The 14,773-nt window shown below is 43.9% G+C and overlaps 2 protein-coding genes and 1 long non-coding RNA gene across 4 annotated transcripts in view; 2 read left to right on the top strand and 1 right to left on the bottom strand.

The window, feature by feature from the left end:
• Positions 1-1,783: 1,783 nt before the first annotated feature.
• MTERF2 (mitochondrial transcription termination factor 2) lies at positions 1,784-7,172 on the bottom strand. 2 transcript variants are annotated; one of them, XM_027680407.1, is made up of 2 exons: positions 7,046-7,172; positions 1,784-3,064 (listed from the first exon to the last, which is right to left on the bottom strand). In XM_027680407.1, the coding sequence occupies exon 2, from the start codon at positions 3,051-3,053 to the stop codon at positions 1,857-1,859; it is 1,197 nt and encodes a 398-aa protein (XP_027536208.1). In that variant the 5' UTR covers positions 3,054-3,064; positions 7,046-7,172; the 3' UTR covers positions 1,784-1,856. The 2 variants fall into 2 exon arrangements, with proteins under 2 accessions (XP_027536208.1, XP_027536207.1); XM_027680406.1 differs by lacking the exon at positions 7,046-7,172 and adding an exon at positions 6,702-6,919.
• Positions 2,996-4,384, top strand: LOC113966119. The gene is made up of 3 exons (XR_003533712.1): positions 2,996-3,083; positions 3,821-3,873; positions 4,297-4,384. It is a non-coding gene; the product is annotated as an uncharacterized LOC113966119 (long non-coding RNA).
• A 4,080-nt stretch (positions 7,173-11,252) lies between the features above and the next one.
• CRY1 (cryptochrome circadian regulator 1) overlaps positions 11,253-14,773 on the top strand; it is a 40,407-nt gene continuing 36,886 nt past the window's right edge. Inside the window, exon 1 of the mRNA XM_027680404.1 lies at positions 11,253-11,418. Coding sequence (XP_027536205.1) covers positions 11,261-11,418 — 158 coding nt within the window. The 5' untranslated portion in view covers positions 11,253-11,260. The remainder of the gene's footprint in view (positions 11,419-14,773) is intronic.

The raw sequence follows: 14,773 nt of genomic DNA, 5'->3' as shown, positions 1-14,773 counted from the left end.
GAACTTTAAAAACAGATGCCTGTAGAAATACTGAAACTTTTAGGGAAAACACTGTTCTAAATCTTGGTTTCCTTTTCATCCTAAACCATCAAGCCCAGTTACAGATTGTGTTATGAACAGCTTCAGGGAGCTGAAATGCCCTCTTGTGTCTGAGGGGAAGGAGGCTTTTGAATTCAAATAACATTGCGGTCTGTTTAATAGCTGAGCACGGAAAGACAGAAAGTGACAAAGGCAAGTTCCTGTGAATTTGTAATATGGCTGTCTTTCCAGTTTCCTCTTAAAAACCGATAATGTGTTTTGAAAGAGTCAGCAAAGATGCAGCCTGGTAACACAGCCTGACTTTTTTCATGGTGGGGATACGTGCCCCTTCTTAAATTCTCACCACTGTTGCCCATGCTCCTGCAGGAGCGGCATTTACCCGCACAAGCTGCTGTCACGTCCACACTCTCGCCTGCAGAGTGGTGAGTTTAAGACCTTCAGCTGTAGAGATCTTGGCACTGCTCTCACCAGGTGTTTCCAGCCCTTTCCAAGCTCACAGCAGATAATGTGGCAGACTATATAAAATCATCATCTTGCAGCCCGCCCTCTAAACCAGGAATTTAATACCCACTTTCTTCAGCAATTTAAAACTTCACTTTAAGAAAAGGAAGCCTGGACTTGCTGCCAAAATGTGTGTTAAAAATGACCTTGAAGAATGGCCTGGAATGAGGGGGCTGTGTAACTGTTTTTTCTCCTGTTGTCAAGAGGGAATGTGTGTGGAACAGTTGCTTAGGAAAGTCTTTCTGAGAAATAAAATCACTGATGATCCTAATTCTATTGAGATGATTGTCAGTGATGCTGCTACTTTATATTACCATTCACAGTCTATAAAGGAAAAGAAATCGAATCCCCTGAGAACTTAAACACTGTCCGATAGTTACTATTTTGAAAGCCAGCACTTGTCAACAATTATCATTCGGTGTTATCTGAGAAGCAGTGCCGCCCATATATTTAGAAACTGTGGCAGCTGTTTGAAAATCTGGTAGTCATTTTTAATCACCAATGGTTTACAGACTAGAGTTTTGTTTTACCTAATATAAAACCATGGCTTTTTCCTTTTTCCTACCATCATTTGAGACTAACCTCAGTTTCTCCCTAATCTTTCCTGTCCCCAAACCTTGCTAGAAAAGAATTAAGAACTAGCAATAAATGTTTTTCCTCCTGCCCCAATTTTTTTGCAAAAGAAGTAAATTTTGAAGTCTCAGAAATGTAAAGGAGGTTGTCTTGTAGTTTTTTTGCATTATGGTTTGTACACAAACATATCAGGGTCTCGCTGTAGCAGTCACTGAATAAAAAAAATTATGTCCTGCTCCAGTGCTCAAACTGCACTCTGGCTAGGCTTTCCTAACCAAAAAATCAAGTTTGTTGCAGGTCAGGATCCAGGAGCTAGAGCTACTTACTGCAGCAATAAGGAACGGAACTCCAAGAGAATTTCCTGAAGTCAGTGAACCAGTGCGTTGCTGAACACTGCTGGAAAAATAACCCTCCATTTGTTGTTCTCAGACAAAAATTGTGCTAATCACTACCACAGGATGGTCTGTGCAGTGACAGAGCTGAAAATCCAAAGCAGTTAATGCCCTGTCAGGTAAGAAAATGTAACATGTGAGGTACTCTCTAGAAAAAGGCAACCTTTATCATAACCAGGTTCTATGACATTATTTGAAAGCATTAGAAAGCTAGAAGTGTATAATGAAGTTGTGCCTAAAACCCACTCCAGGACAAAATACAGCCTAAGACTACAGTCTGGTTAAGATTACTTTTGTTTCATCTCAAAAAACCAACTTTTATTTTGCATAACTTGAAGTACAGCATTCAAATTAATCTTCAATGTGTATAGGGGCAACAGGATTAAAAATTGGTCTTTCCTTCTTTGATTGTATCTTACCATAAGTGACTTCAAAATCTTTCTTGGTACCATTCAAGCTTTCTAGATTTCCACTCTTTACATCATATCCTAGTGCAGAGAGCTTTTTAATTCGGTACTGAACAATTTGTGTTGTCAACTCCAGCACCATTGGTGTCTCTCTAATCTGTGCTACAGAAATTCCTTCCTTCAGTAGTCCTTCAAGTCTTTCTTCCAAAACTGGAACAGAATAGTAGAGGAGGGCTGGGCATTTCAGCACTAGTTCTTTTAGTTCTTGATCACTGCAATTAAAGACATTTTTGGAAAAAAGCATACTCTTCTGCATAGTAGTAGAATTAAGTTGAAAAATGAAGCCTTTAAGTTTAGACAGCAGCTGTAGAACTTCATGGTCAGTGAAGTCATTCTTCTGGAGAAATTCCAAGTTCTCCTGGATTGTGGTGGAGGTATTTAATAAAATAAATGGATTTTGGCTCAATAGTTTCAGTATCCAGATCTTCATATTTGCTTCAGAACCTCCTAAATTTAAATAACTTCTTTGTAATGTCTCTATCACATTTTTGTTTCTCTCAACAGGATTATAAAAAATATTGGGTGCGCTTGTCAAGAACCTGGTGATTATATTATTCTTAAGTCCTAGCTCTTGAAAAAATGTTATGTTTGCTTTCTGATTCTGGTGATATTTGGTAGTAAAAAAAGACTCTGGAAATTGCTCTATTAATTTAATCAGCTGTTTTTCATTCTGGCATACTAATTGCCACAGAGCTCTTTGAGAGTTTATCTCTTCAGGGGTGCGGAGAATTGCCTCTGGGCAGCGTTCTAAAATGTTGGCTACAGCGGTTTCATCTGCTCCCATTTCTTGTAAGATACCAGCAATTTCTTTAACATAGGCCACATCCTGGAGAAGGACCCATTCCTTCAGTCTGCGTATCTTCTTAATGTCAACTGACAAACTGTAGAGACTCTCAATGGTTTTTTTATTTTCCTCTCTTGACTTTGTATCGGTTGTGTAACTGGAATGTATTAGGAAGCTCCTGCTTGCTACTTCAGGCCATACTGATGAAAATATCAATCCTGGGTTGCAGCGCTGAGATCTTGTCGACAGAAGAGCGAATGTGTCTTTTGCAGCGTGAGTGACTCCTCTTAACATCATGGAAGTCAGCCCTGTGGAGACAGAACAATGGTAAGAAAACACATTTAAAGAATTAGTTAATGCTCAGAATCGTTGATGTTTAGACAGAGCTGGCATAAGAAATTACTCTCACCTATGCTTTTGTTACTAGCACAAAATCCAGCTTTCACATGAAAGCGAGGGAGGGGAATATTTTTGAAAGGTTAATGTTCTGACAAATGTGTCACTGGAACAGTAATGTGTCTGCAACAGGCCTGATGTAGGGGCAGTGCTCTGTCCATATAAAAGCTTGCAGTCATACGAGATCCAAACTGTCAGCCATTTTCTGCAGCTAACATTGTTATTACATTACAGATCGCTCACACCATACGAGAAAAATGATTCACCCAATTTCATTTGACAGTCATCCCACTAAACTAATAAAAAAAGGCAGCTTAAATATCTTTCTTAACTCTTATGAAGGTCTTTGCTTGAACTTCTCAAGCATCATTTGGAGTGTGACTTGTTCCTTCATGTGTCAGACACCCCCTGCTCAGTGCTGCTTCAGCAGCAGTTCGTAGCCTAACTTTATTTTGAAATCATTGTTATTAAGGAAAAAAAACATCACAGAAACCTTTATGTATGTGTTTTTCACTAGCCAAGTCTGCTAATTGAGTTCTGAATAAGCACACTGGTATTTTGGGGGAGGAAGCAAGTACACCGTAACATTTCCAGGCGTTTGCTTGCCTCTCCCAGCACCTACTTTTCTACAGCTGCTCTTTGCACCAATGCCTTATTTCTGCCTCCAGGTCACTTTTGTTGATGCCAGCCACCCCCAGTAGGCAGACTCCTTGTGGAATAGGTGTGTGGCGGTATTGGAGTCCACAGGTAGCTGTGGGCAACCCCACACCTCACCTTTGCTCAAACTGGCTGCTAGGTATCACCAACAGCATGTGCGCTGTCACCTGCTCTGCAGTGGCCAAAGGAGCCGCAGCAGTCAAACAGAGATATCATTAAGTGTATCTTTAACTTCCTAGGTGGTGTTTTCATAACAACCCTTTGGAAGCACTGAGTCTGAAAGGGAGAAGTGCTGATCTGTGAAATACTCAGCAAATGGCTGCTGCTGGTAACATGCTCAAATTGAAAATAAGAAAAAAAATACAATTTTGCATTTGACAGTTCTGTTTGGACAGTTGCTTTCACCTCTTCATAAGTATAGCATGCTTCAAAAAGTACCTACATTAGCATTCTGTTAAATTACTTTGGTTGCTTTGTTTTTTTTCAGAAGAGAAATTACTGTTATGATAATGCAGTCTAATCTACAGAACAGACTGAGAAACCTATTGTTGGAACAGCTATACAAGATTCCTAGAATCTATAGTCCGTCTTCTAAGAAAATACCTGGTTTGTTTAGAGAATTTGATAGATCCTCTGTCTAGTTCCCAGGTAACACTAAATATTTTCTAGAGGTAAAACGCTATCTCAAGAAAGTGTACCTTTGCTTTTAGGTTGCTTTTTTATGCTTCTAAAAGCTGGACTTGTGTTACTACATCATAAACTAACAGAATAATTTCCTATATGCAAGCTTATGTTATTAACAGAAGCTGTTTACTGGTGACTTCTTGTTTAGTGTTACTTCAAATCTCTGAGGCAAAATCCAATTGCCTAATGAAGCTGCTTGTGTCATAACCCCAAGGCTGCTTATTTTGTCTTTATAAACTTTGTAACTTGAGAAGTGCTGTCCAGCAAGCCCCACCACAGAACAAGCAATTTTCCCCAACAGCCCTGAAAGCACTGGAAGTGTAGGTAAGTCACAGACGTTTTGTGTGCTGACCTTTCCATGTCCTGAAAAAGTGACTTTTTCAGGGGAATGCAAACTAAAGCCTCTCCTCCACATGCAGGAGACAAAACTGCTTGTGTCTGAGCACAGAATTTAGGGGGTCCAGTCAAAGTAAGTAAATCTCTGAAGGATCAGGACTCTCTTCATTAATGCTTCAGCCCAGCTGGAAACTGCCAGCAAGTATTGTTAAAATTGTTTGGCATGTCAGATGATACAGTACAAACTGGAAAAATAACCATGACTTGCTTTTACATAAATAAGTAAAACAAGTAATCCTGCTCTTAAACAAAATTGCCTTGTGAGTAATGCAGCCATTTAAAATACAGTCATTTTTACTATTTCAGAGCTTTTAAAAAATTCTGATAAATTGTGCCCTTCCATGATCTAACAGGGAAATGATTGTTATGCTCACTTAAAAAAGGTTCTAAGTTTTCTGAAAATTTCTGTCATCAGTCAATTTTTTCTCTGTTGTGAGGATCATCAGAAACAGAATACTGTAAAGGAAGAAAAACTTTATTTGCTAAATAAATGCATTTGACTGGGGTACTCAGGAGCCCATGTAATTAAGCACTATGCAAAATACAACATACAAGAAAAACCATGAAAGAATTTTATGTCATGGTGTTTATAGAAACCGAGGTGATGATTAAGAGTTTATGATTTAGTGTATTTCCAAGTCTATAGGTGACAGTATCACATTTCTGGGGTATGTAACCGATTTCAAGAATTCAAAGTTCTTTTAAAGCTCATGCTGGATCTAATGCATGCTCTAATGTGCAGGACCCCACTGTAACTTTTTACATACTTATGTTGCTGTAGGGATTGTAAATCAATTGAGAGATTAAGAAAAAAAAAAGCCAGCTCAAATGAGATGTTTGCTCTCACTGCCAGCAGCGCCCTCCTATCACCAAGTGTTAGAACAGCAATACGGAAATGAACTAATGTCTATCTGAAAGTACCTGTGATCCTACTTGCTAGAGACCTGTATATACAGAGTAAAGGGGTGCTATAAGTTTCATTATTTAATTTTATCTCATTTAATCTCATTATTTATGAGACCTTCTAAAGCAAATGGATATGAGCATCAACTGGCTGATTCATCCCTCATTTAAATTTCTGAATGTGTGTTTTAAGACTCAAATCTCATGTTTGAAAATTAGCAACCTCTTACGTTGTATTTTTCGACTGCTACTTTGTGCTGGTCACTACCCTTCCCATTGCCTCATCACAGCAAACTTAGTAGGCTCTGGAAATTAAATGAAACTACAGAAAGCCTAGATTGAACTTTGAATTAACCAGGAAGAGTAGGTATCTACGTAGAACAAAGCAGTGTACACAGGATTTGAATGGTCTGTGAAGAAATCTAGGAGGGCGATATGTAGTGGTTTTGTAGATTAATGCACAATAGAGTAAATGTTCATACTTCTGCACTTACAGACAAAAAACCAAATCCCCGTTTTGCATCAGTAGTGGAAATGAGGCAAAGAAGGATTACAAGATATGCTAGATCAACATAAAGCTTTCTAGAAAAAAATACAGAGGATTCTAGAATAATCCAGGTTGGAAGGGACCTCATGTGCTCAAAGCAGTGCTATGAAATAAGACCAGGCTGATTTGTCCATGGATGGAGCCCACCCCGCCTCTCTGGGTTACCTGTTCTACTGCTCAACTGTCCTCATAGGGAAGAAGCTTTTCCCTGTATCTAGAAAAAACATTTGCAAAGTGCTTAAGGACGCACCGCACTATTTAAACCAATGGTCCTCAAGTGGTGCTTTTAGTAGAGAGAAAAAAAAGGTTCTCCATCACACCCTGCTCCCAAAGCCCGGCCAGCTGCAGGATTCCTCTCTCACCCTTTGGACTCCGCTTGGGGGCGGAGCGGCAGGAGGCGAATGCTTTCCTGTAACCAGCACGGGCGCAGAGGCTGGAAGGCCGGCAGGCCGCCGACCGTCCCCGTTACCGTAGCCGGTTATCCCGCTCCTGCTGGAGCCTCCCGGGGCCGACAAGGAGGCCCCGCGCCCAGGGGGGGCCTCGGAGCCGCGCGGCCTCTCCCGCTGCATCCCGCCCGCTCCATCCTCACGGCCGCACGGCTGCCCGGAGCACGGCAGGGCCAGCGCGGCGCCCGCCGGCCCCACAGCGGCGGTGCCCCGCGCCCGCAGAGCGGCCGAGCCCCCGCCCGGCCCCCGCCCGCGCTCACCGGCCTCGCCGCCGCCCGGGCCCCGCCGCCGCTGCCGCCCAGGGGTGGGACGGGGATGTGCCCTGTGCGGGAGGCGGTGACCGGGATTGCAGGCGGCAGGACGTGCCGTCCCACGGCACCCGGAACGCTCGGCGTCGTCTGGTGCAAAATCACACGGGGTTCCATCGCTTGCTAGAGCAGGGTTTGATGGGACTAGAAGATACAGAGGGGTGGATTAAAACAGCTTTCAGAGAGAATTAGAGTGGTATAGAAAAAAAAAATACTTTGACAGTCAATAATTCTGAAGTAGTATGATGGCAAAGAGTCAAACATTTTAAAGTTAAGCTACTTGTGTGCCTGTATTCTGATGGGAAGCAAATTATTAAGAAATTCTTTACAGAGCGGGTAATCAGGCATTGGAATGGGCTACCCAGGCAAGTGGTGGATTCTCCATCCCTGGAGGTTTTTAAGATGAGACTGGATGTGGCACTTAGTGCCATGGTCTGGTAACTGCAGTGGTAGTGGATTAAGGGTTGGACTTGATGATCTCAGAGGTCTTTTCCAACCTAGCTGATTCTATGATTCTATGCTCCTTTTGATTTGGTAACACTGAATGACGATAGGTGGTTTCTCTTACATCATCATCATATTTTTTTCCATATGATCGCTGCCTTATTACAGATTAAAAGAATAAAATTCACATACCAAGCTGTTGGGTTATAGTGTTTTGGCTGGTGGCATTTCAGAACTGTGAAACACAGTTTTGAGCTGTGATGATAAGAACCACCTTCCTCTACCTTATTTTTTTCAGCTATACCTACTTTATTTCTCTTCCAGAGTAACAACTCTACAGTCACATAAATGGTTTCTGCACTAGAAAGATTATGCTAGGGGTGTTTGGAATTTTTGAACTAACTCTGGGTCTGCACAGTCACATCCTTCAGAGAGTGAAAATCTCTGCTGTTCCCTCTGGGAACACTTCTTTTGTCAGCTACATGTTCAGTAATCTGTATTGCATCTGAGAAAAAGATCAGTTGAAGAAGAGAACTGCTACTGAAAGAAACTGTGATGTAGGAACCCGGTTCAGGGTTTGTCTCCTGCATAACAGCTGTTTCAAGAATAGTTAACAATGTTTGTAAATATAATTGCATACAATGATGTTAAAAACAAGCATCTAAAAAATGCTTTCAATTTGTAATACACAATGTATTGGATACTTGATTTTTTATATTTTTGTTGCTTCATGTCTTCATGTTATCTTTTTTCCCTTCTAATTGCTCCCCACTCTCTTGATTTTTGCAATCACTGTCTGGGCTAAATTAGCTAAATTAGCAATTGTTAAAAAATAAGTTATTCACAAGAGAACACAGTAGTGAGGTTTACTTTTATGAGTTCCTTGATTAACTGTGATTCTGTTTTCTTTTCCAACTAACTTGGAGAGACTCTTCCCTTGAGAGTAGACATTTTAATTAATACATTCTTCACCTTCCTTCCACTTCTAAATCAAGAACAAACTGTCTAGCATAGAAGGTATGGCTAGAGCCAAAGAGTGTTTTGACATAATGATACGCTAATGATATACTACGGTTGTTATTTAGCCTGTAGCAACAAACAGCTTACAGGGTGATGGTTTTCATGGTTGCAATTTGCTTATGAAGCCATAGGGTCTAGTGAGGAAGGGCTGCTTCCACCTCAGTATTCCCTCAAAGGCAGATTGGTTGATGCTGGACTTTATTCAGGGCCATCTTCAGTGTGGCAGCCTTGTGGGAGGCTAGCAGGGAACATAAAGAGTATGAATGAGCAGTTTAAAAGTTGAAATAAAAACTATATTGTGAGGTGACTTTCCTTGAAAATAAGAACTCTACTTCTCTAATGTGCTCAAAAATTACAGAATTCAAATGAGTTTGACAGACAGTGGTCATTAACAACCAAATTTTCTTTTTCTATTTTATTTCTTTGACAATTATATACCCAATGTTTGGCATTTCTTAAGGATAAAAATTAAACAAAATAAACCAAAAAACAGGCATGGAAGAATGTAATTTTTATTAGTTGATAAAAGAATGTTCAACTTTACAATGCCCCAAACTGCTCCAACTTTTGAGTTGCAGGAAGGGTGTATATGACAGGATCCCATATATTCTTCTTGGACCAGAATGATGAGCTGTGGAATATGATGTTCTACATATAACAAAGTAATAATTGAAAAACATTTTATTTTATGCTATTGTTAAAGTCAGTGCTTAAGAACTGTTCAGCCTCCATACTTTTTAGAGAGAAATTTTGAGTAAGATCAAATAGAAAGGGATTCTAATCATGGCTGGGTCCTTTGCTGCTATCATACCTTGATCATTGATGACATTTTCAACCTGCTGAAAGGAGCTTGTAGCCAGGTGGGGGTCGGCCTCTTCTCCCAGCAACTAGTGACAGAGCCTCCAGCTGCACCAGGGGAAGTTCAGGTTGGACATTGGGGAGAATTTCTTCATAGAAAGAATTGTTAAACATTGGAATGGACTGGCCAGGGCAGTGGTGGACTCACCATCCCTGGAGGTGTTCAAGAAATGACTGGACACGACACTTAGTGCTATGGTCTAGTTGACAAGGAGATCGGTCAAAGATTGGACTTGATGATCTTAGAGGTCTTTTCCAAGCTAAATGATTCTGTGATTCTGTTACTCTGTTTATTAAGTCATTCAAAGTGAGGAAAGAAAAGTGTGAAGGGACTTTGTTGACTTGACATATACTTTCTGTGTGTGTTAGCAGAAAAAATATTTTAGGAGAAAGAAAAACTACAGTTCTTAAAGTACCAGTCTGGTTCTTCCGGAGGGCAAGAAAAGTCAGTACTGCTGATTAGAGTCCTCTGTCTTTTCCGTGAGACATTATTTCCAATGGCAACACTTGCTGTTACTACCCACTTGTCTGTGAACACCCTGGAAGCTGTAGATTTGAATTGCAATCCACAGCTGTCCTGTAAAGACTAGAAATGGCTCTACTGAGTCCTATCAGTGTGATGCCTCCATCAGCTGCTGGCCGTGCCCCGAGTAACCCCGGAGCAGGTACAGGGAAACCTGCTGTGTAGGCAGCACCCAGACCGTGTTTTGACCTCTGTAATTAAAAGACGTGAGATATTCACCATTTACTGATAATGAGTTTAGATGCAGCGCTGGAGAGACAACTCATTCTGCTGCTTTCAAGTGTGTTTGGTTGTGGCAGCACCGCACAGCCGAGCCGCTCTCTCTTGCCCGTGGGGGTTTCTGTCCAGCACTTTTGCCCAGCCCTTCACGGCTGCAGCAGGCACCGAGACTTCGGCCTGTTTCACAGAATCACGTAACTGGAAGGACCCTCTGGAGATCCTGCGGTCCAACATCTGCTCCCTACGCACACGCTTATATAAGCGCCCCGCCTGTTTCCCGCGGGATGGGATGGGACGTAGTGCGCTGGGATCGGTGGGCACCGCCCGGGGGTGTGAGCGGGGCCGCGCCGCCGCCTGTGCGCGCCCCCGCCGAGGGCGCGCGCGCGGCGCTATACATAACAGGCCAGCGGGCGCGCGACGCGTGCGCGTCCCGGCAGGAACCGGCGCCACTAAGAGCCGCCTCGCGGCCCCGTGCTCATCCGGGTCCCGCCCCCCCGACCCCCGGGGGGGGGGGGCCAGCCCGCGGTCTCCGCCCTCCCACCGCGGCCCGCCGACCCCGCGCCGCCCCAGCGGGTGGGATTCCCGCTGGGATCGCGGGCTCTGCGAGCCGCCTCCCGGCCCGGCGCGGGCGCGGGCCCGCCCGGTCCAGCCGTCCGCCCCCCCGGGGCCGGCGGTATCGAACACACCTCAGAAACGTGAGGGCCGGCAGTCACGTGGGGTCGCCGTCGGCCAATGGGCGGCGGGGGGCGGGGCGGAGCGCCCGGCGCAGCCCCGCGCCCGGCGCAGTCACAGGGCGAGCGGCGAGGAGGCGGCGGCGGCACGGACGGCGCTTTCCGTGGGCACGGCGCGCTCACCGCCCCGCAGCCACCGCCGGACACAGCGCTTCCTCCCTCCCTCCCTCCCTTCGGCCCCGCTCTCCCCGGCGCGGGGGCCCCGCGGGGTGATGCGTCCCCGCTGGGTGGCCGCTCCCGCCGTGTCCGCCGGGTCCTAGAACCACCCGCAAGCGAGGCCCCGCGGGCCGCCCGTCCGTGCTCGCCCGGCGGCGCCGGGCCATGAGCGCCCCCGCGGGCGGCAGCGGTTCCCGCTGAGCGCCCGCGCCCGGCATGGGTGTGAACGCCGTACACTGGTTCCGCAAGGGGCTGCGGCTCCACGACAACCCGGCGCTGCGGGAATGCATCCAGGGCGCCGACACGGTGCGCTGCGTCTACATCCTGGACCCCTGGTTCGCCGGCTCCTCCAACGTGGGCATCAACAGGTGGCGGTGAGTGCGGGGCGCCGCGGGGCCCTAATCCCCGCGTTATGTATGCGGTCACGCTGCCTCCCCACCATCCCCTCCCCTCCGCACCCGATTGGGCCGCCGCCAGCGCCGGCTTCCCCTGCCCGCGCGCCCTCCCCGCGGCCCCGCCGCTGTTACGTATCCGGCCCTGCGCCCGCCCGGACCGCGGCGCCCGGACAGGGAGCGGCGAGAAGGAGCCGGGCAGTGCGGGGCCGGAGGGCCGTGGGCTCCCGGGGAAGGGGGTCCTTGTGCCCGGTCCCTCGCCCGCTGATGCCCGCTGGTCCCGTGGGGAGCAGCCCGGAGGCCTTGCACTGTCTCGGGACCTCTGGGCAGCCGGGAACCTCAGGGCGACTTCGCCAGCCCCAGGGCGACTCCGTCCCGGAAAAACTGTGAAGCTGCTCGCTTAGCTCAAAAAGCAATTTCTCAGAGTAGCGTTCCTGCAGGGAAGAATATCTTGAGTTGGAAGGGACACAAAAGGATCTCAGAGTCCAGCTCCTGGCCCTGCACAGGACAGCCCCAAGAATCCCACTATGTGCCTGAGATCGATGTCCAAACGCTTCTCGAGCTCTGGCAGATTTGGTGTGCACTGTTCCTTTCTGGAGCATGCAGATCTCTCCTACACCTTCAATCCTCCTACTGAATATAGAAATGAACTTTACTGTGGAGTTGTGACTGGTGCTCCCACACTAAATGTGTGCCATAGTAAGGCAGAGGTTAAAGGGACTTCTGTGCTTGCTTGTCATGTGAAGTTAGTTAAAGCATCACTAGGGATCTGAAAATTGTTACCCTTTTAAAAGGATTGATAATGCAGGAGAGTTTGTGTCTATCCATATGGTGTCAGGAACATGAAATGCTTGTGAACTTAGCCTGCCCAGACTATGATGCTGAGAAGTTGCCTAACTATGGAACAAGCACAATGAAACTTGACTTAACATTACATCATAGAAGAGTAACAAAGTTTAGATACATTTCAGTATGGGTTTCAGTTCACTTCAAGGATTATTTCTTTGAGATTTAATTAATTTGTATCCCAGGTCATTAAATAACTTACCAACAAAGTAACTTGCCTTTGGAGGTTTGGGGGTTTTTTTCAAATTTTGAGAAGTTTTTTTTATGGTCCTATTTCTGGTTTTCAGGAGATAGAAATACTAAAAATGTCTTCTGTGGAGTTTAACTTGGTGGTTATTCCATTTTCACTGACAAAAATAATGTTCATACCACTGAAGAATAATAATTGTTAAATACTTCCCTTCTCTGAGATTCATGTTGTACATTTCTTTTATAGAGACTTTTAAATTGTTTTAGTTTTGAAGGGGATAAGTTTTTTTAATAACATTTTGACTTCATAAAGAAGATTAGAGGTCTTAGTTTTGTGGATGAAGCATGAACAGCTACTTAAGTTTTAAAAGAATGTGGGCAATTGGCACAAATTTTAAAGTGTTAAGGAAATCACGTCTTAAGAATACTTCGTATGTCTCTAATGTGCTTTGCAGTTGAAATGCTAAACAGCTTTTGGTTACATTCTCTGAGCTAGTGAATGATAGACAAATGTGAACTTTGATTCCAGCAGAAGGAAGTTTATGTCCTGAGTGCTATTTCCATGGCTCTTCAATAACTACGGAATATGATCATTAGCTAATACAGTCCTTGAGTATGTTTCTGCGTGATATATTTGCTGGTTGGTTTACTTTAACAGTGTTCTTGCTGTTCTAAAAGACAGCTAGTCCCTCCACTGCATTTTGCATTTGAAGAAAACCACCTTTTTTTAGTTGCTGGTTAGAGGGACTGAATTTTTGGGTAAATTACAACTCTCCTATCCAAAGCAGATGGTCTCCTGGGGCTCAAATGTCCTCGAGGCACATGCTGCACGTGGATTTGAGTAGAAAATCTTGCTGCCTGCACAGCCTGCTTTTGTGAGATCTTCAGGTTTTTTTCAAGTTTAAAAGTACAATAACTTTATAGACTAACTAGCTGCTAAAGCTGTATATTTATTATGGTGGTTCTTAATAAATTTATATTTAAATGAACAGTTACTAGTTTGGTACGAATCCATTTTAGGTTCCAATAGTTTGGGTTTATTTTTAACCAATGCAAACACAAATATTCACAGAATGTATACACAAGGCTTATGATGCAGTTCTTTGGTTTGCCAGTCTCATTTCACACTTGTAATTAGTGATTAAGCATTTTATGTTCTTGGTCACTTGATGACCATAAGCAAGATCCTTGCTTGCACGCCTGTGGAGTAGTGTGTTGAATTAGTTAAAAACATTTTATTTGAGACTAGGAGCAGAAGTCCTTCAGCATTAGGAACATGAGTCAAATTTAATCTCCTGGTGTGAATTTACGTTGGTCCTTTCCTAATTTGAGTTGATAGACACCAGAGTTTATGTTCTGGTCTGTGTATGGTCCTAGTGCCCTGGGCAAAAATCTTCTCTGTCAAAGTATGACTAACACAATGGATATGAGGAAAAATGGTGAAAGAATACAAGAAACCAGAAGGTTTAGTTTCTTGTTAGAGTGTTGTAACTCTGCAGAGTCACAAGTTACAGTTCATTTTAACAAGTATGTGTTCAATCTGGCAAATAGCAACCTTTAGTACAGAGGTGCTTTCTGATTAACTTTTTAAGCAGTCATGTAACAATTGTGAACTAATATTTTTGTGTAATTGCACTATTGTGCAAGTCTAATTACTAAGCAGTCACATGGTCTTACTGACCTCCTTTCTCCTGGCATTCAGCCTACCTGTTCTAAATTCATGAATGCTACGTAACAAATGCCAGGGCCTCCCTCAACTCACTTCGGTTTTTTTTCCTGGTTCTGTTTTGTTTCTTCTTATTGTTCCTTCTTTCAAGTTGTCACATAGATCAAGATATGCTTTCGTTGAGACATGTTTTTTCTATGTAATGAGTTCACAGTGTTGTTCACAGATCAACACCTGAGAGAGAGAAGTTATTCAGTGCAGTAAAAAGTGATGGAGAAATGATGGAGGGAGATATTAAATGGAAAATCAAGCTAATGCTCTCTTAAAGAAAGTTTTGTCAATTGCCATTAAACATTTGGCACCAGAATAAGCTCACATCTAATTGTGTCAACAGAGGAGACAGAGAATGTAACTTGCATACTCCAACAAGTAACCATTACCTACTTCTGAAAAAATTTGTTTGTGCTCACAAACTTTTCCATATTAAGGAGAACGGGATCTCATGTTTTGCAAAATCACTTAGGGGAGGGTTTCATTTAGCCCTGGTTTTAGTAGAGAGTGGCAATTGATCACAATACTTGAAAAGAAATGCAAACATTCTGTTAGTTGCTGCATAAGAATTTACTTTGGGTAATA

Source organism: Neopelma chrysocephalum, unplaced genomic scaffold (genome assembly GCF_003984885.1).
Source record: "Neopelma chrysocephalum unplaced genomic scaffold, ASM398488v2 Primary Assembly neopelma1_59, whole genome shotgun sequence".
Lineage (NCBI taxonomy): Eukaryota > Metazoa > Chordata > Aves > Passeriformes > Pipridae > Neopelma > Neopelma chrysocephalum.
This window is presented reverse-complemented; position numbering and strand designations above follow the sequence as displayed.

Excerpts from the sequence above, each read along its gene's own strand:
- MTERF2 (XM_027680407.1), bottom strand. The coding sequence starts at position 3,053 with ATGATGTTAAGAGGAGTCACTCACGCTGCAAAAGACACATTCGCTCTT.